Here is a 20,686-nt window from a genome sequence, read left to right on the forward strand (position 1 = left end):
CACCGCTTCGGATCCTAGCCCAATTGCCGCTGGGCGAACGCGGCCGTGTAATGTCTACGTGCCAATGTTCGTTAGCCAGGCTGCAACGCGGTGAATCCGCTGGTGACGCTCACAATACCGCTGCAACTTCGTAATCTCAAGATGTTGATGTGTAACATCAGACAATGATCATATGATTCACGGCTATCAAACTAGTAAAAGCTGGTAATTAAGCTACGCGATATGCAAGACTCCTTTAATCCCTGGGTATATTTCCGTCCTTGATTGATGACATCTTGTTGATATCATATTCGTATTACCAAGGTTCGCGTTTCTTCCTTTCATGCTCGTTTTGCGGGCCAATCAACAGGCTCGATTAGACTCTATCGTAGACACCGTCATTGTAGTGGTAGTTGTTGGGCGGGTGGGTGGTGCCAGTGGCGCCAGTGGTGCCAGTCTCCTGGCCGTGGTTGTAGCCGTTGATGCCGTTGGTGGCGTAGGCGCCCTCGTACTTGGGGTATGTCGCTTCATGTCCGACAGCGGTGGTATCGGTGGCGTAGCTGGGACGGACCTGGTCGGGGCTGGTGTGCATGGGCAATGCATTCTCGTTGGTCTCGGGGACGGCACGCTTGCCGCGACGGAAGCTGCTGAAGAAGCCGGGCTTGGCGCCGGAGCCCGAGGTATAGTTGTTCTTGGGGCTGGGGCCGAAGCGCTTTTCCTTGTGGTGGTGGCGGGCGAGGGCGACCTCGACGAGGACGGAGAGGATGAAGAAAATTCTGAGGAAGGGTCAGTACCAATGTTGTGATCATCGTTGTCGGCGGAGACAAACTTACATTGCAATGATGGAGACAGCGAAGCAGGCGGACTGCAGCTTACAAGCAGTTCGCAGGCTGGGGAGATGCGTCCAGCCCTCATTGCCGGTGTTGGTGGGCTCGCCGTCGGCGGGGCCGTCGCCAAAGGGCGTGTTGACATTACCAGAGCACGAGCTGGCGCCGCTGCGGTTGGCTACGGCGACATAGATGAAGGCGCCGATGAAGGCGACATCGATGACAATGGCAATGAAGGAGGTGAAGGAGCGACCGGCTATGCAGCACAAGAGGAGCAGGCCTGCGAGAGTGTAAAGAACCGCAGCGCCAGAGATGCCCTCAACGGCGCGGATCGAATTGTCGATTGGGAGAGAGTGGTTGTGCAGTGTTGCGAGGAAGTAGGAGAAGATGCCGAGGATGATGACCGAGCAGCCTAGTTGTACGCCGCGGATGAACCACTGGAGGAATTTCAAGGCGAAGCCCATGGTCGCGGACTGTGGTCAAGGGTACTACTTAGGTTTGTTTAGTGGATACGTAATTTTGCTTGACGTTGGTCTGAGCAGAGGTGAAAGGTCGCTCGTGGTCGGCTGTCACCTGCCTTGGAAAGGTGTTTGACAGGCTGGATGAACGGGTGGGATGGGGATAGAGTCGAGATGTCCGAACGGGGGCGGTCGAGAGACCCTTAATACTTTAAAGAGAGCAGGGCAAGAAACAGGGCTGCCTCCCCACGTATGTCGGTATTAATAAATGGTTTCCTCCGTCTGCCGATCCCTCATTGCGTGGATCGCGGCAAGGTACGGGTGTTTCCTGTTCGGCCCAAGTCCAGGGATCTCTAGTGCATTATTCTTGGCCAGCTGTTTAGGTATTCCATGAACAGCTTCCCCCCCTTCACCACACAAGCTACCCAGTCCAAAGTCAATGGAGGGGGGATAGGGAATGACGGAGAATGGGCGTCAAGTCTTCAGACGGGCCACTGCTTGCGGTTTGATGACGAACATTGTGGCTGAATGGAACCCCTCCCACCCACAGCCTCGACGGGGATATGATGTCAGATGTCTTGGAGGGGCATCCACGGGCTTCGTTGGACCGGGCGGAGGACGGGTTCTCCACTTACCCGTCACGGCCACAATACAAGTGTGGCTTCGCAGGGCAGATAATTGGGGTTCGGGATCGGCCTGCTCCTGGGGTCCTCCCTTTTTAACTCTCTGTTTCCTTCGCTGGTGGTGCACAGTTCACTTTCAAGGTTTCCTCGGGTGGGCCACGGCAAGCACGGGAAGCTAGGCCAAGGGCCAAGGGTTAGTTCGGCAGGTTGGATGCGGGTTTCCGAAGTTGAATAAGGTGTTATGACTGAGAAACACAGTCTCCCACACGGGGATGCTTCAAAACGGACATCGTTTAGAAGGGGGCAGAGTTTCCTAGCTCTTCTAGGATACTCCGCACTGACCATTCCTAGGCTTAGGAAGGTTTCGGTTCATGACAACTTCCGGTAGAGGTTTTGTTTCCTTCCCTTCCCCCCTTTTAAAGGACCGACTCAAGCTATCCGGAATGCCCACATCATGATCGACTGTCGCGCGTATGGAACATGTTTCTCAGCCCGAAACCCCATCCGACCCGCCGAATTCGGTTCGGGTCACGTTCGGCCAGCGTCAGAGCGAGATTCAGAGTGCAAGGTGTACGCGTCGTTCTGGGTAGCGGCATGTCTCGGTTTAAACTGTCAGGTCCCCCGGCGGTCGACGAAGATCCTTGGGGGGCTAGGGCCAACACTGCAGGGCTCGTCCTTTCCATGAGAGTCATGATCTAATCAATACGCAACGACCGCACTTGCCCATCAGGTTTCGTCTAAATATGTCTCTCTTCACGGTGCCAGGTTCTTGTTGATTTTGCGCAGCCCCAGCCAATTGCTTCTCCTTGTATCTGTCGGGGTTTCTCCACGGACGAAGAATTAGCGTTCGAAACTCACGTGATGGCCTGCAAGTAGGCTGTGTGTCAGCAGAATACCAAAAAAGAGCGAAGAACTGTCCGGCGTCATCATATGGATAGAGAAAAGACAACAGTCAAGAGTGTGCGTGCTTCCCTCTCAGTTTGTCAGGCTGTTTGCCAAACTTCGTCCCGATCGGAGTCGGGCTGCTGAGTCGCCGCAACTAGACGTCAAGCTGCATTTGGCTGTCTCATACCTAGGCGCATTATGTCATTGCCTTCAAGCGCAGCTCAGTCGTGGCAGTTGCAGACGTCGTAGCGGTTGGGGGCACTGCCGGGAAGCGGCGGATGGTCCGCGTTTCTTCAATCCCGCCATACCTGCTCGCCCCGAGAATGCCGGTCGTTCAAAAGTACGATTGCCAAGTTCAGGTCGCCTGCTGTGGACGCGTATTGCCCTGTATGGACTGCCTTTGGAGAGCTAGCGCTCATGGTTGGGGCGTCTGTGCAGCGGGCGTTCGGGTGGCTGCAGGAAGCTTGCATAGTTTTCTGGGGGGATCGAGCATTTGGTTGCTGTGACCGGGCCGTACCAGTACGCTGTGAATTGCTCGGAATGCCATATCGGCGGTCCGACCTGAGACTAACGCGGTAACGTTCGGAGATGGGCGATAGGCCGGCCCCGCATCTATCGGGCCAGGCACCGAGCTTCCGGTCCTTGGCGTCCACGAAAGCCCAACTCTGAGGAGCTGATGGATATCCACTGGGGCGCTCTGTAAGATGGAACAGCCATTCCCATAGCCACGACGTTGAGAAGACAATTCTCACGCCAAGGACGTCAAGCACTTCAAATAGCGTACAGCGTCGGACTGCGGAACAGCGCATTCGAACATGAGCCGGCGGTCGGTTTTCCGTACAACTGGGTTGCAAAAAGCTAGCCACAGAATCCTATTTGTGGCCCTCTTTATGCTCCTCTCTGTGTACCCACGGCAGCGAATTGTTTCGCATGGCTAAGCCTGGGGTGTCTCCATTCAGCCTTGTCGTCGTCCGCGGGTTGGCCATACTGTCGGATTGTGGCCGGTCGGAAAAGTCGTTCTTTGTCTTGTGCGATTCCGAACAACAGAACCGTTGGCGACTAAAAACGCAAAACCGCGGGGGTTTTGGCCGAGGCAATGGCTTTCCGATCACCCGTAGTGTAATAGGCAATCTGCCACTCCAGCAGCCCCTTTACCTCTTCACTTTCCCTTATAGGGCGGAAAACGCTAGTTCGTTTCCACTAGCAAAAGCCACGCTTTGGTCGCCTTGACAATCAATTGCGGTGGCGTCCCCATCCGCAATTTGACCATTGCCTTGATAGGATGCTCTTCTGACAGACGCCTCATGCATGCGATGGCTGCAGACCCATCTATCAGCTTTGTCCGGTTCTAGCCGGGCTCCGATTGCAAGAAAAGAATAGGGGTGGTGGTTGACAGTGACAGTGCAATGGCGGCTTGGCAACGATAATGTGTGTAGTAGCAGCGGATGAGCCACCACTTTCAGACTGACAACGCGTGATGAAGCGAGAGCGGTCGCGCGGAGACTGGTGATGGAGTAGGCTCGACGGATGGCCACATGCGCGAACGAATCCTGGCGTTGTTTGGTTGGGTACCAGAATCCCGTCGCCGGATCAGGCTGGGAGATGCCGTTGAAGCCGGTTTTGCCGCGATACCGTGGACCGAGACGTCTGTGTCCTCGTCCTCGCCGGAGGTGGTATCCACAAGGTTTCTGCTGCGAGTGCATTCACGTATGCTGTAAGATTGGGAAAAGGATGCAGGTATTCGTGTCAGCAGATGCACAACGTTGGCATGGCATCAATAGTTTGTTGTCGCGCAGGAGAGAGCAGGCCAGGGCCAGAACGGGCATCTCACCAACCAGCCCCCCCCCCCCCTCCCATAAGGTAGGAAGGTAGGTACGAAAAGCAGAAACCATGGTCCGTTATCTGCTGACTACTGCGTACCGAAAGTCATTGGACGTGGCTCTCAGCGACTGCATGGGTCTTCTGCTTGTCAATATGCAATCTTTACCCCTATACGCATCGCTGGGCAATCCCACCGCATAATCGTTTTCGAGGGTATCTCGAACCAACCCAACTGAGGTTAATCGAAGTAAGCGTGGCTCAGGGGCAGGGGCGTTGTACCCCGGCACCCCTGGATTACCTAGTCTACTCCCACCCACAATTGCGGCTGGTGTTCACAAAAGCCTCAATAACGCTCGCGGCCAACCACAACTCTCAGATTGCGATCTAATGTGAAGGCGACACTAACTCGGAATGGGAAAGAGGGGATCTGGACTGGCCTCCTTGACCACCTTGGCCCAAAATACGAAGTCTCACATCTCTCTACGGATCCATCTCTCTCTATTCCTACCAGGCAGGTATCAACGGTGCACCCACACCCCACACTCGTTCACTTGCTGACTCCCACGATGGTGACCAGTAACAAGCCCTTGATCTGCTCCGCCATCACCACCAGCCGCTAGTCGCCCTCAGGGAACGCTACCCTTGCCCGCTATTAAACTTCTCATCTCTGCTCAGACCTGCCCATAATGCCTAGATCGCCCGTCTTTGCGCTATCGTACGCGGTCAATCCCTCGTCGTCGCCACGGGCCCGCTATTCCCCGTCTGCTCGCCGAATTTGCTGCTACATGGAACCTCCTGATCCCCATGTTAGGCCGGGCCGTCGTAGTTGTGGGTGACTTCTCTGGCACCATGCCTCACATATCTAACGGCGAGCACCCCCGCCTCATCTCTCCTTCTTGCTTCGTCCCCATCCTTCTCTCCTGTTGCGACTGCTCAGTTCTCTTTAGGCATACTTGCCTTGTCGGTGCCCCAACCCCAAGGTCGATCCGTTTACTTGGATGACCTAGTCCCTCGCTTGCACCCGTGCTGGTAACCCCTCATCACCGTCGATCCTCGAAAGTTCCGAGGGTTAATGTATCGGCATTATGAAGGTAGTCTCGTCTTTACTGCTGGGCCTTCTGGGCCTAGCATGCCAGGTCCACGCCGACCCGACATGGCCCTCGGATGTCGACGAGTTGGAGGAGATCATGTACCAGATGTTCAACGCAAGGTCACGAAAGTTCGCTGATGCCGTCTTCCCCTGCAACAAAGAAACCAACGGGGCCGGCCGCCAGACTGCGGCCGAATGGCTAAGGACCGCCTTTCACGACATGGCACCGGCCAACGTCGCAGGCGCCGGGACCGGCGGCTTAGACGCGTCGATTCAGTACGAGCTCTCAGTAGGCGGAGAGAACGCTGGCCCTGGCTTCGCAACTTCGATGACCTTCTTCAAACCTTACCTGACCCGCAAGAGCAGCATGTCGGACCTGATCGCCCTTGGAGTGTACGCCTCCGTGCTGTCTTGCAACGGCCCCTCGATCAACTATCGTTCTGGACGCATCGACGCGACCGTCAAAGGCCCCACTGGCGTGCCGCAGCCCGGAAACGCCATCCAGATCTTCACACAACAGTTTGGCCGCATGGGTTTTACGCCCCAGGAAATGGTTCAGGTGACGGCCTGCGGCCACACAATTGGCGGTGTGCACTCGGCCGAGAACCCGAACATCGTCCCTGCCGGCACTTTTGCGAACGGGATGGCACCCATGGATACGACAAACGGCGTCTTCGACAACAAGGTTGTCACCGAGTATCTCGACGGCACCACGAAGAATCCCCTCGTCTTCACGATGGGCAACGGTCGCAACCAGAACTCCGACTTCAAGGTCTTCAACTCCGACAACGCGACGATGAGAGCCATGGCTGATAATGCCGCCTTCAAGTCCGCCTGCAAGACCGTGTTCGAGAAGATGGTCAACGTCGTGCCATCCGGCGTCACGCTCACCGATCCCATCAAGCCCTATACGGTCAAGCCGGTTGATCTTCAGCTCTCGCTCGCCTCGCCCTCCACCATCCAGCTCCAAGGCGCCATCCGCATCCGAACCACCGAGATACCCTTGGGCACCATTGCGAGCCTGACCATCAACTACAAGACCCGGGACGGGAGCTCCACTTGCGGTTCTAGCAGCTGCGCCTTCACTCTCTCGGTCCTGGGCATCTCTAGAGGGTTGGAAGACAACTTTGCCTGGTACCCCATCAGTCAGACTTTCCCTGTCAGCACTGGCATCTCGTCCTTCACCGTCACAATCAATAAGAAGGACGGCTCGAGCACGCTTTTCAATAACAACGGCAATGGGTACCCTCTGCAGGACGCCATCTTCCTCCAACCGCTCCAGAGTTGCCTGCAGCAATCTGCTGGCGACGTTACCTTTGTCGTCGCGGTCCGCAATGATAGAGCGTCACTTCCGGTCAAGGTGGAGATCTCCTACAAGACGACGCGCACGAACAGTATCGTGCCTTTGTTGAACAAGATGACTGTCGATATGGTCAAGGGAAGCTGCCAGGGCAGCTATACATTCTTCACCGTTACCACCAACATCCCCGGCGGTCTGAGTCCCCAGTCCACCATGGATTTTATCAGCGGAGAGGGCGCATCCGCCATGGTTGACTCGTTCAAGAAGGCCAATCCCATCGGGGGCACTTGCCAGGCGTGGTCAGGGGGGTCGACCACCTGCAACAGTGTCACCGCCTCTGCCGTCCCCACTTCGACGACCGTCTCGGCCTCCGGCACCTCCAGCACGGCCCCCACGGCCACGCTGCACCACCGGGAGACCATGGGCGGGTACAAGCTCGTGTCTTGCTGGACCGAGGCCTCGGGCGGCCGGGCCCTTACCGGCGCCGCCTTCGCCTACGACGGCATGACTCTGGACAGCTGCATGGCGAACTGCACCGGTTTCGACTACTGGGGCACCGAGTATGGACGCGAATGCTACTGCGGTAACTCCCTGGCCCCCTCTACCACTTCTGCCCCTTTGACCGACTGCAGCATGCAGTGCTCCGGCGATTCGACGCAGTACTGCGGAGCCGGGGACCGGATTGAGCTGTACTCGACCACGGCCACGCGCAGCACCAGCTCGACGGCCGCCCCGACGGCAACCCTCGCCCACATCAACGCCATCGGCAAGTATTCGCTCGTGGGCTGCCAGACGGAGGCCGATGGCGGCCGCGCTCTGCAAGCCGCTCAGACTGCTAGCGACGACATGACCCTCGACAAATGTGCCGCGTTCTGCTCCGACTACACCTTTTTTGGCACCGAGTATGGTCGCGAATGTGAGTGTGATGTGAGGCTCTTGCGATGAGACAGGCGGCTAATCCGAGTCCAGGCTACTGCGGCAACGAACTCCAATCCACCAGCAAGACTGCCCCGTTGACCGAGTGCAACATGAAGTGTGCCAGCAACCCGTACCAGTACTGCGGCGACGGCAACCGCCTTGAGCTATACAAAGTCAGCAGTTCATCTCCCACGTTGGCCACGATAACGTCCTCCGTCACGTCTTCCGCCGCGTTCACCGGTGCAGTGTCAAGTAGCCAAGCCGAGCCCTCAGTCACTTCAGATCCGAGCTCACCCCAGACCTCGTCAGACCCCGCAACCTCCAGCAGCCCCGCGTCTTCGTCCAGCAGTGTAGTATCCGCCACCAGTACCTCAAGCTCGACAAGCACCGTCCCTACCCTGGCTCACAAACCCACCATCTCCCCCTTCGCCTTGGTGGGTTGCTGGACAGAAGGCAACGGAGTGCGGGCCTTGGGCCAAAAGAACTACGCCTCTGGTGACAACATGACGCTCGAGTACTGTGCGTCCTTCTGCTCGGACTACAAGTACTTTGGAACGGAGTACGGCAGCGAATGCTACTGCGGCGACTTCCTCGCGGCGTCCAGCTCGGAGGCCCCCCTGGCAGACTGCGCCATGACCTGCAGCGGCAACCAGTACGAGTACTGTGGCGCAGGCAACAGGCTGACGCTGTACCAAACCGACAAGCAAGTTGGCGAACCCGCCCAGCCGGCCACGGTCGGGGCGTACACGTTCCTCGGCTGCCGCACCGAGCCCGCACAGGGCGGACGCGCCTTGGATGCCAAGGGCACCGCCTCGGACAAGATGACGAACGAGGCGTGCGCGGCGTTCTGCGACGGCTACACCTACTTCGGCACGGAATATGGAGCCGAGTGCTACTGCGGCAACGCGCTGCCGGAGACATCCCTCGAGGCGCCGGCGAGCGACTGTAGCATGTTCTGCACGGGGTCCGACATCGAGTACTGCGGTAACGGCAACCGCCTGTCGGTTTATCAGAAGTAATGGGAGGGGGGTCTAAAGGCTAGGCAGGCGTTGGCGTCCAATCATTCGATTTTCTCTTAATGGCGCACCTGCAACCAACCGTTCGAGACTATAAAATAATGATGGGCAAGGCTGTAGACAATCGTGATGGTACCCTTTACTTCGGCATATATTTCAGCCGGTTCTTTACATATATATATTCATCATAATACAAACATATCTTTATATCCTGCCTGTACTGGAAAGGCTTTGGCGCCAAAGTATTGATAAACCGAGATGCTCGTCTCCCAGGCCCTACTACCCCAAGGCGCAATCGACTGACCGCACTCGGAGGACGGAACGAACAACTCGATGGATTGGTTGTTCCCTGTGGACCAAGAGATGGATCTGCCCAGACGCCGGCCGTCCAACACCGAAACCGGGACGTCGCCACCTGCTTGCTGCCGAACTTGCGGCTACGCTTGCTTGCCAATCGACGTCATCGACCGTTCCTTTCGATTGATCACGGCACCCGAGGACGTTCGGAACTATTCTTCGGCGGTAGTGACACCGTCGGACCGGGAAGTCCCCCCTCAGGACTTCAATCCTGACGGCGGGTGCGTCGCCCTGAAGGCAGATGGGATCCTGCGAGGCTTCTCGACAGGAGACGGCGCCTTGACCCCGAGGCCAATACGCGAGGAACACAGCCGTTGAAGCGAGAGCACATGGACAGACGCGGCCCTCGCTGTCTGGCTCGCCGGGCGACTCGAGCGGCGACGCACGCCCGGACTGGCAAGACAAGAAGAAAATGCTGGCAAACACCACTGGCATGACACCGCCGAGATTGGCAAGCGCCGGGTCGACGATCCGGCATCAAGCAGGTGCGCGCTGCTAGCGACCTGGCACGTCACGAAAGCATTAGGCCTTCCAGCCCTCAATCGCCCCAAATACATGGCCTCGTTCCAGTGACCACCGGAACACTGGAAGTCGCCCAGCTCAGCGGCGTCTATCTTCCGGGGGCAGTTGGACGTGGACGCACGGCGTCGTTGGAAGAGCGGCGAAATGATAGGCCGGTGTCCCCCGCATGCTTTTCGGCCCAGAGATAAACGCCACTGACGGACGCGTTTCCGATCGATCCTGGGGCCTCTTCTGAACCAAGCGCAGTGGCGCGACTGACCACAGCCCAGAGATAGAGCGCGCAGAGACTGGAGAGGTGTCATCGCACTCGCGATTGCTTTCCGCCTGTCAATCCATCTTGGCGCCTTATACACTGGGACATCAGTAAGGAATAATCGCGGACGTGGCCAAGAGCCAAAAACAGCGGTAAACCCCAGCAACCTCGCGCATCAAAGGCGGACCCGTAACACCGCAGCATCGCGATGGATCACCTCATCGTTGTCGGGGCGTGCTATGTCGACACGGTCTTGAGGTAAGGCAGCCTTCCGCCTCCCTCTCGGCCTGCTCGGCCCGTCTTGTCAAGAAAACTTCCCGACTGACCGATCGCCTGCGCCAGCGTCCCTCACTTCCCAGAAGAGGACTCGAAATTACGAGCCACCAACCTGCGCGTCCGCCGGGGAGGCAATTGCCCCAACACGTTGGAAGTCCTCCAGCAGCTCCTCGTCAGTGACTTGCCCGTGTCCTCATCTCCGACGTCCCTGCAAATGCATCTAGTCTCCCCTTTGCCTGAGCGCCAGTCGCAGGCAACGGCGCAGATCATTGCCTCACTCCGCTCGACAGCCGGTGGTGCATCACGGACGGAGGACGGAACGCCCGCGATCGACTTCGACCACTGCCTATTCCGCGAGGGCCACCAGGCGCCGGCGAGTAGTTACGTCATCCGCAGCGAGGCAACTGGCAGCCGCACCATTGTCAACCACAACGAGCTCCCCGAGATGACGGTGCCGGAGTTTCGACGTGTCGCCGAGGCCTTCCAGGGTCTCGGGCGGACGTGGTGGCATTTCGAGGGCCGGACACCAGAGACGACTCTAGAGTGCATTCGCCTGCTGAGGCAGGTGCTGGACGACGTGACCGTTAGCGTCGAAGTCGAGAAGCCCGGGCGGCCGGGGCTGCGAGGGCTTGCCGCCGAGGCGGAAGTGGTCTTCTACTCCAAGAGTTGGGCCGAGGTGCGCTGCCTGTCCGCTCACCCGCCCGCCCGCCGCCAATGGCCGTTGTGAGTACGAATGCTAACCGGGAACCCTCTCAGGATTGCGGCTACACCTCTGCTGAAGGCTGCCTGAGAGGCGAAAGCCTACCGCGAGCGTGAGTTGGTACCGGGAAGCCTCTCTCTCGACGGACGTTGGCTGACTGCGACGCGGGTAGATGGTTGGCCATGAGCACCTGGGGTTCCGAGGGAGCGGCGTGCCTGACCCTCAAAGACCAACAACTGTTCGTAAGCCCGGTGCAGACGCCGGTCACACAAGTCGTCGAGTAAGGGGTCTCCCCGCTGGCCATGCCGCCGCATCGAGAAACCGTTCTGCAGAGTGTGTTCGGCTAACGACAGGCTAGCTCTGTGGGAGCGGGAGACACGTTTGTCGCGGGCATGCTCTACGGCCTGATTTGCCAGACCGACACTTGGGACACGGCCGACAAGCTGGACTTCGCCGTGCAGCTGGCCACGCTCAAGGTCCAGCGAGAGGGGTTTGACGAACTGGGAGATGAGATGGTGCGTCGCGCTGGTGGTGGGCCGCCGTAACGGATCAGGCCAGGCGTTAGCCTTCGTCGCGGACACTCCGGGTCGCCTCCCCCGGTGCCGTATCTGGGATGGATGCTTCGGCCGGTCGACTAGAAACGGGCAGGCCAAAGTGGGCACAGTGCCCGCAATCGTCAGGGTTCGGTTTTTACCCGACAGGCGAGCTGGAGAGCAGGGTGAAGAAGGCCGAATGTGGCCCGCCAGACGGACCGATGGTTCGACTGTCGGCAGGCCGTGTGCCTGTTGCAAAACTTGCGGAAGGGGAGGGAGGGGGAGGGAGAAGAAAGATGGAGGGTCTTTCGGTGGGGTTGAAAGAGGCGGTGTGTGTACACACGGTGTGGGCAGGCAGGAGGGAACCTGTTACGAAGTAGGTAAGTCAAGTCAAGCCCGGTTAAGCAGATATTGGTGTCAGTGCCATTGGCGTCGAGACAAATCATGGCGCTCGCAGCGGTCGCGTAGCAATGTGGCGTGCCTTCGCCCCTCGTTGCATCACCACTCGTGTTCAAGCAAACCTGCCCGCATAGATGCGTGCCGATGCCTCGATGCAGCTTGAAGAGCACCTCACGCGGGCTGCATATGGCCTGATGCAGCTGATAGCGGCCCCGAGACATATGGTATTGAGATAGCAAGCACACACAGAGAGAGAGAGAGAGAGAGAGAGAGAGAGAGAGGAGCGGGGAAGAGACTTTGGAGCCTCGCGTCACGGTATTCAGAACGCGTGCCATGACTCAACCAAGCTCGTCGCGGGAATCCCAGCAGCCGCAGCTGTCGCTACGAAGTAGCGATTCCCGAGGCTCGCGGTTGTATGTATGATATCGTGGCGGCGTTGACGATGTACTGACCGCCAGAGTCCACCTGGTCTCTTGGGCAACAGCCGCGCGCATTCCGCCCTCGCAACTCGGCGGCAGAATGGGTACAGTAGGCAAGACGCAAAGCCGAGGAAACCGCAATGGAGCAGAGCTAATGTGGTCGAAGACAGGAGGGAGAGGGGCGGCGTAGCATCTTTGTGCGACTCCAAAGAGGCTCCAACTACGTACGAGGCATGGATCTGGCAACGGGGAAACACTTGGTTCGAGATTGAAGCTTGGGGCTGGTCAAACGACGTCGAAATGGCCTGACCACCATCAGATGCGGCGACTCAAGCGCCTTGCGTTTTGCCTTGGATGCCCCGTGGGGGCTGGGTTTGGTCATCTTCTTTCCTTAATTTCTTTCCCCATCGCCAGGTTCGGTTGCTTGTTCCTGTCCAGCCAGAGGAACGTCTTAACAGTGACGACTGATTTTGCTGTAATGGGGTTAGTACGCCTGGTGATGGAACCGGCAAGCGAGTCATAATGATCGGACTCAACGGCCCAAATGTTGCATCTGTTGCGTCCATCAGTCGCCGGGTATACGGGATTGTCAGTCGAGCTCTGGCGGATGGGCGGGGTTGCATGTCGTTCTGCTCTTGGGTGTCAACCGAGCAAACACCTTCACGTCCATGTCATGCTCGCAAATGAGGCGCCAAAAAAAACCCCACTTCCAGCATGCGGTGCAGTTTGGCTGCGGCCGACGGTGAGCCATATGTAGTTGTGAGTCGATCGATGACCCACCAGGCCACCACTCCCTCATGGTTCCCAGCAGCGATCAGGACGATTGCAAACGGTTCCGTCATCATTTCGGGGCGATTCCAAGGGGACGCAAGGTGAGGCACGAGATATGAGTAGTGCACCGCATCGTTTGATGGACCGACAAAGGAAGCCGCTCCCTGGCGCTCCCTGGACATAGCCTAGGTTGAGGCGGCTTATGTGAGGGATCCAGTGAGGGGCGAAGCGCAGATGCATCATTAAGAAGGATGGACAATGTATCGATTCGGGGATGCAGGTGGAAGGCAGGCAGGCTGCGGCGAGGGATCGTGGATGGGTCAATGATCAATGGTAAGCGGTGCTACAGGGTACTGGCCCCTGACGGGAGAAAGGGATGGATGGTTAATGTCTGTCAAGCGATTTTCCAGGAGAAAGTTGGACGTCAAGGCGGCGGTGGGCAATGGGCGGTGCCTGGTGGCAAAACAATGGACCGCCTGAGACGGAAGCGATGGCATGCAGCGAGTCGTACCCCGGCCCTGCAGCTTCCAGTCATGGGCAAGCAACCTGGAGCGGGTTTTTGCTGTGTTCCGCCGTGACCAACTTAGGCAGTGGGGTCAGGTTCTGAGTTCCGAGAGTGCTGGTCTGGTCTGGTCTGGTCTAGTCAATGGTCAGGCGACTGCAGCTTCAGAAACATGGTCCTGAGCCCAACTTGGCTGGGGTGTTAATCCGAAGCTCCTGTAACCTCAGTGTAAAGGCCAAGCATGGCAGGTGAACCGTAGGCCGCCTTTCTTGGGAGTCCAAGTTGGGGAAACATGGCACCGCATCCGGAGGTGGTGCATGGAACACAAAGCTTTGCAGGACGGCTGAAAAGGGGGGGGGGGGGGGGGGGGGGCGTCGGCATAATGTGCCCTGATGTGCCTGGGATACCGAAACCAAGAGCCAGAAGCCGAGCAGGCTCCGTTAAGCAAGGCAGGGAGGGCGACGGCGGAGGAGGGCATCAAGAAACTTGTGCGGTACATAGCAAAATGGGACAGAAAAGAAAAGCAAGTGGAACGCAACAGTGGCTGTGAATGGGTTTCCTGGTCATGGCTACTGGGGAGCGTTGCGGGAGATGGCGCAGTAGTTGGGTACCAGATCCCCGAGCGGTGACGGTGGTAAGACGCCTGCTTTTAGTGTACGGAGTAGAGTATCCGTAATGGGCAGAGCAGAGCAGGTAATGTAGTGCCGGTCGATATAGGAGTATCATGGTGATGAAGTACACTAGGGAGGTACCGCAGTGGTGTTCCGCGTGCGTGCGGGTGGTGGCTCGAGAGCGAATGGATGGCAGCATCTGCGAGTGAGCGCCGCGTTGGTTTGGTGAGTCGCATCCGCAGAAGCGTCACGTCAACCATGTCTCGTGGGGCCGAGAAGAAATGTGCAGGCGGGATGAGCGAAGATGTGGGGTGGGGGCGAAGAGCGGCTAGTAAGCAATGTGGGGTTTTGCATCTTGTCCATTGAATCTCTTAGTTGACGTTGGCGTCGCCCGTACCTGAAGACAGGGGCATCCTGACAGACCGAAACGACTGGGAAAAGGGGGGGGGGCGTGTGTGTGTTTGGCTTTTCGCCTGGACGAGAAAGACAATACCTAGAGCCGAGCAACGATGAGTCGTCGAGGTAGCATTAAGCAGCGGTAGTCGTAACAGTGATGGCTGGGTCATCTACCTACCTAGCGGCGGCGGTAGCCGGTATAGGGTTGAGTGAGACTAAGATCGTTAGCGTGCTGACGGGTGAAGGAGGGGGGAAGGGAGTGGCGGCAGAATCATATGCAGAAGCACAGAGGCTCGGAAAAATCAGCCCTTTCACTACCACATCGACGTTGCGTTCCCACATCCACACACACACCCACCCCTTCATTTTTTTCTTGTTCCTTTCCTTCCCCCTCCCGCACACCACACCACCCACACCCCATTCCACATTGCAAGTGCCTGCCCATCCCTCCTGACCTTCGCATTCGCTGGGATCGCTGAGCTCCATGTTCCGTCGCCAGGTGTATGTGCCTTCTACTTAGATATCGGCCGATTTTCGCCATGCCGACCTCCAGGGCGTGCCAAGACAAGGTAACCAGTACTTTTCTTGGACATTCCTGGTGCCACATCCACACATCCACAAATAGATGCCAGTCAGTAGTCTGAGGCCCCGTTTCGTTCCTCAAAGATATCTCATCGTGAATTTCCGTGTCTGGATCGCAGAGGAGGCAGCTACGCAGCAGTGGCCTTGTTCCTGCGACGAGTCATGGCCCGCCGCCCAAGACTTGTTGTCCACCAACCCAGATAGATACTTTGGTTCTGCTCCAGCCTTCGATTCAGATGCCGAGCTGCAATGCCAGTGCCCGCACCGTCGTAGGCTGTTCGAGCCGGTCCTGGAAAACAATAAAGGAACTTTCGGCTTGGAGTAGGTCGAGCAACCACACGCTCTTCCCTCCTCAAACAGCACATCACCGTCTTGCCGTCGTCTTGTACGTGTAATCCCGCTTGCTCGCACATGCACTACATTGCGTGGATAAGGATTGTCTCGATTCCACCCGTCCTATCCTCCTATGACGCGGTCGCTGCAGGAAGCCCCTTCATTAATTATGGTCCCAGTTTCCTCTCGGCCTTGACGGAAGAGACGATGTGACGGTTGGAGACCATGAGACGCTGACAGAACGGAGGGACTGGACTCCAGCAGCCCCAACCATACCTGGTCCCGGCCGCTCCACTGTGAAGAACACCACGATTGCGCCCCCAGTCAAACAGTCGCTGAAAACGCCCAAGGTGCTGGACCCATGGCTTTGGTTTGGAGAGGGGCACCGGTCGGGTACCTTCCTTCCTTCTGTCGAAGCAAATGCCTTTGCCCCCTCTCCCACCAGGGGACCCCCCATCATCTCCGAGCTAGTGTAGTATAAACTACGCTGCTGCTGGGTACGTACTGTACATATACACAGGGTATCATGTATCCCTGGCATCTGAGCACGTTGGATTCTCTGGGGCCGGGACTAGGGAGCCGGGGTTTGAGCTTTCTTGCGACAAAGCCATGACCATACCATGGCCGGTGTCCAGAATGTGTGTGCTGGCTCCCGCGTTCGGTTGAACTGGATACTTTTAGTTGCGGGCAACCCCATCTGCCGCCGCATGGTGTCCAAGAAGGTCCATTCGTTCCCGGCATAATTAAGCTACGTACCGGTACGTGTACGTAGCGTCTGCTATTAGTTTACCGTGGGGGGGGGGGGGGGGGGGGGGGGGGGGGGTTTGGCCAAGCTTGACACACCAACCCAGGCCGTCATCACCCGGTGTAGAGACCCTGCTTGTCTGGCCCATGACCTTCTCTGAACGGATGGAATCTAGGCTGGCCAGCAGAGGGGCAGGCAGGAAATGCCAGATACACCGCGGTGCCCAGGAAATGAGGACAATACCGATCGCCAGCCTGTGCTGCCATGAGCTAGCTGCCTGAAGCACCTTGGAGCCGAGGAAGCTGACCAGGGTGGTGGAGGAGGACGCCGCCGCCGTGTCCCCGTTGCATCGTCCCGAGGATAATCAAGTGCTTCTGTCAAAGTCTCCCCATCCATGCACAAAGCCCAATCGGCCTCAGGGGGGCTCTTGTGTGGCCCGCGCGTGAACGGTAGATCACTAGGTGGGGCTGTCTTGACTGTGGTTACGTGGTTACCTACCTAGTTCAAGGGCTGCAGGCGGAGATTCATAGTTGACGTTACTGGACAAGAACCTGAGAAGGCTGCCATCCTTACCATGTTTCATTCCCACCTCTTGCAGGCCACAGCATCGGCTTACCAAGTGGTTGCAGCTCGGTCCAATAAGGGCAGTCTCTGCGATCCCTGACATTCAAGCCTGTCTGGCTAGGTAGTCGGCATGACAGCCTGCGCATTAGAGTGCCTTTTCTTTTTTTTCTTTCATCTTCTTCCCCCTTTCGTCGATAGGGCCCCGGTTTCACCGACGCCCTGACAGACTTGCCCTTTTGCCTTTTCGTCTTCCCAAGGACAGGGACGTTTGAGAGCAAAGCACAACCATACCGGCACTCTTTGCGCACTCAAAGCACAAGCGCCTGAGCGCAGCCCCCGGCTTATTTAGCTCCAAAGACTCATAGTAGCAACACTGCGAGACTTTGGCGGCGCGCGGCAGCATTCTGGCTTGTGGATTGGTTGTGGTCGATCTCGTACCTTCCGTACTCTAGAACTTGACAGGCCGTATGATGCACCGCACGGGGTACGCATCGATACGTGAGAAACTTGCGCGCCCACGGCCTCCAATACGACTGCTCTCCACTTGGAAAGCGTTCTACGTCAAAAACCGGGCTCGCAGGCACTCCGCTGGTGCAAGACGAACGAGGCCGACGGCCGCCCATCCCGTACCCTTCGTCCGGAAAAGACTCAAGACGTGCATCGTGACAACTGAGCGCTGCGACACATAAGGGATGAGATGGCTAGGGTGCAGGGGTGGAGTTGGAGCTCCGAATGTGAACCATCCGCCATTGGTATATGTTCCGAGTAAGAGATCGGCCGGCCAAGGCTGTCGTGAAGTTGTCTGATTCGCGTTGGTCCCCGAGAGCCGGGGACACACACTTTGGCATGATGAACAAAGCATTCGAAGCGTTCTAAGTCGAGTATGTAGTCCGGGCGCCCCTTATGCTCGTAGAGGAAACATGTAGGCTGATCAGCTGGCGAAGGCAAATTTGGACTTTCGTTATCCATCGAGCCACACCCTCATCCTGGCGCCAAATGATCGGGCAGACTCCAGCTGAGAAAGGACAGGATCAGCCGATGCAGAGGGGGTTCCCAACCAAAGGAGCGACAAGTCATTTGCGTTGAAGATGCAGCGAATCGTGACCAACTGGCACCGAAAACGCTCGAGAATTTGGGTGCCGATGTGATTGACCCAACTGTGCTTCGATTCTCCCCGGAACACTTTGACCCGGCTGACAAGCAGCCACGCGTCCTTGTGGTGCCGTAGACTGGATTAACCAATTATGTACGCACTTTAAGTCTCCAGCGCGTCTTGTCGACAGGTTAGTAGAGGCACATGACGCTCTCCCAGGACCTCCGCGGTCGGTGCCATAGAAATACTTTGTGTCTTGATCGTAAGTGTATGAAGCCGAGTGTGAAGAACAAGAGCTCTGGAGTCTTCTTTGCCCGAGGTCGGTGAATACCAAGCGAGCCATTACCGTCGGGTTCTATTCTAAACCATCATTTGGTGGTGTGGGCTGCTGGTGGGGGGGGGGGGGGGGGGCGGCGAAGATGTTCCCTAGCTTGTCGCGGTATTAATAGTTGCAGGACAAAATACTGAGTTGTCACCTGTCTTCAAAGATGGGCATATTTGCTCGCAGTTAGCGAGCCACGGGGATTGGCCGTGTCTTACGATTTGGAGAATGGCAGGGTTCAGGCTGCCATTCGAAAAGGAAACAAAAAAAAGGGAAGAAAAAGGTCAATGTGGCCGTGCAGGGCTGGAACTGTCCAGGGACTGGTGGTTTTCTCTCGCAGATGTCTCTTGACGAAGATCATGCTGTCCTACACGATGGGCGGTGGAGATGCGTGGCTACCTCGGTCTCAAGACTCCAAGGTTCAGCGTGCACCCCCCGTGTGCTCGAGGAGATTGAGTGCCCCGAAGAAAGCGGCCGAAAGCCAAGACTACTTCGTAGGGTGGTCAGGCCTTCCTGATCAGCCAGCGCCGTACCTCAGCCCAGTGGTGCAAGGGTGCGGCTTAGTACGTTGTTGGTTCGTGTCAGGCGGCATGGAGAGTCGGCGCGTAAGCTGCTATTGACCACGCCTGTAAGCCCTGAATGAACAAGCTAGATGATCCAAGCACCGAAACAGCCTACGAAGTACTTGTTCGGGGAGGGAGGCGGCAGGCTGCCGCAAGTAGCTGTGCGTGAATTGACGCTGGTTTGGCTAGGTTGATTTGGCAGCCCGAAACAGTCATACTGAAGTGGTTCATGATCAATCCGTTCCCGCGCTTGTGTACATAGTATGCGTACAGCAGCTCGCGTTACCGTTGCAACCTAGTTCGTGTAGCTCGTGTGGTTGACGAAATTCTGCGAAGCCTGCCCGCCGTGTGCCCTAGTCCTTGGTCTCAGAAGAAACATTGGAGAAGCCTGCGGCAGACAGATGACCAAGTATGTATGATGCCCGACGTTAGTATTGGGATATTGCACGCAGCCTTCACCGGGGGCCGTGTTCGCTGTGCGTTACGGGAGGTTGCGTCGCAGCGTCGATGCATGCATAATTGTGGATGTGCTTGGATGGGGCAACGATGTCGATAAGTCAAATCTGTGGACAGTTGAGCTTGACCAAGCTGCAAAAATGCCGGACGGACATCGGTGGGTGCGTCACGAAAGTCATCTATTCGGTGGGAAAGGCCGAAAGTATCAAGAAATGCCACCCACTAAACACTTGAGTCGTGGAAGCCGGAATGGAATGTGATGGCACAAGGCCATCCAGACTGCGTGACGCATGTGGAACAACAACAAGGAGCATAGAAGGGCCTGCCGCTGTCTGCTAAGATACCAGTGCAGCTAACCAAGCATACGCACGAAACATGGCGAAGACAAAGCGTCAGCCGAAACGTTGGAATGCTGTGATTGGCATATAGGACCGACCATATTGGATGCGCTCAAGTCACTGTCCAGACACATCGACGGAAGGGGGCCAGCACCCGTCGTGGCGAGCTGCTCCTGCTGTGAGACACAATCGCCGCGGCATTTTCTCGAGCCAGCTTGACATGCGTCGCTGCGTAATTTCGTCTGATGGGGCGGAAAGGCGGATGGGAGAACGGATGAGGCGAAGGAGCTTCGAACCAAGAAATGGGAGGGATCTGCCGTCACCGAAGACGTAGAAGGGAAAGGGGTGCCAAGCGGCAGTTAGCACTCTAAACACTTGTGTGTTTTTGTTTGGTGACCGCATCTGGTTTGGTCTCATGACGGAATGAAGTTGCTGCCCGCCGTGGAAGGTGCAGAATGGGCAGGGTCACGTGTGCAATGTTCCGTGCTGCGCAGGCGGCTGCTACTGTGTCGGGCAAAGCCGATTTCCCATGCCTGGTGCGATTCACCGTAACAGCAGTCTGTGAAGTTTGCGCGGAGAGGCGTCGTGTAAGGGCATGTGCAGATGCAAGTGCGGCCTAACTGCACGCTGCAGTACCTAGTTGCAGCGGCAGGGAGCGAGGAGAATAGAACCCTGGCTACCAGCCAACCCCCTTATGCAAATGGAGCTGAGTGGTGCTGATACAACTCAACCGCAAGGCGGTGCTGCCGCTAGAAGCGCCTGGTGAGGGAAGACTTTGTCAAGGGTCAGGGAAGTATCCACATACAAAATGGCCGAGAGCCAGGAGGGTGAGGGTGCAGCAGATATGCATCCTCAGTGGGAGGGGCAGCAAGCAGACTGGGTCTGAGTCTGGGTCAGTGCAGCACAGTGAATGTCATGGATATCGTGGCCGTCACTCGGGGGACAAAAAAGACCGCCGGTTTCCCCCTACACAACAGCCACCCTCGCCACCAGTACTACAGCTCCTGCAATAGGCAATGCAGCTTTTTACATGC

The 20,686-nt window shown here is 57.2% G+C and overlaps 3 protein-coding genes across 3 annotated transcripts; 2 read left to right on the forward strand and 1 right to left on the reverse strand.

Annotated features, from left to right (window-relative positions):
• Positions 1-355: 355 nt before the first annotated feature.
• GLRG_03174 (uncharacterized protein) lies at positions 356-1,270 on the reverse strand (the record flags this gene model as incomplete). The annotated part of the gene is made up of 2 exons (XM_008093859.1): positions 356-755; positions 813-1,270. 2 exons carry the CDS (start codon positions 1,268-1,270, stop codon positions 356-358), a joined length of 858 nt encoding a protein of 285 aa, XP_008092050.1.
• Positions 1,271-5,678: 4,408 nt separating this feature from the next.
• GLRG_03175 (WSC domain-containing protein) lies at positions 5,679-8,920 on the forward strand (the record flags this gene model as incomplete). Its single annotated transcript, XM_008093860.1, has 2 exons — positions 5,679-7,899; positions 7,953-8,920. The coding sequence occupies 2 exons, from the start codon at positions 5,679-5,681 to the stop codon at positions 8,918-8,920; spliced, it is 3,189 nt and encodes a 1,062-aa protein (XP_008092051.1).
• Positions 8,921-10,257: 1,337 nt separating this feature from the next.
• GLRG_03176 (D-sorbose) lies at positions 10,258-11,570 on the forward strand (the record flags this gene model as incomplete). Its single annotated transcript, XM_008093861.1, has 5 exons — positions 10,258-10,307; positions 10,392-11,001; positions 11,082-11,137; positions 11,198-11,305; positions 11,384-11,570. The coding sequence occupies 5 exons, from the start codon at positions 10,258-10,260 to the stop codon at positions 11,568-11,570; spliced, it is 1,011 nt and encodes a 336-aa protein (XP_008092052.1).
• Between the last annotated feature and the right edge of the window lie 9,116 nt (positions 11,571-20,686).

The sequence above is a fragment of the Colletotrichum graminicola genome (genome assembly GCF_000149035.1).
Source record: "Colletotrichum graminicola M1.001 genomic scaffold supercont1.9, whole genome shotgun sequence".
Taxonomy (NCBI): domain Eukaryota; kingdom Fungi; phylum Ascomycota; class Sordariomycetes; order Glomerellales; family Glomerellaceae; genus Colletotrichum; species Colletotrichum graminicola.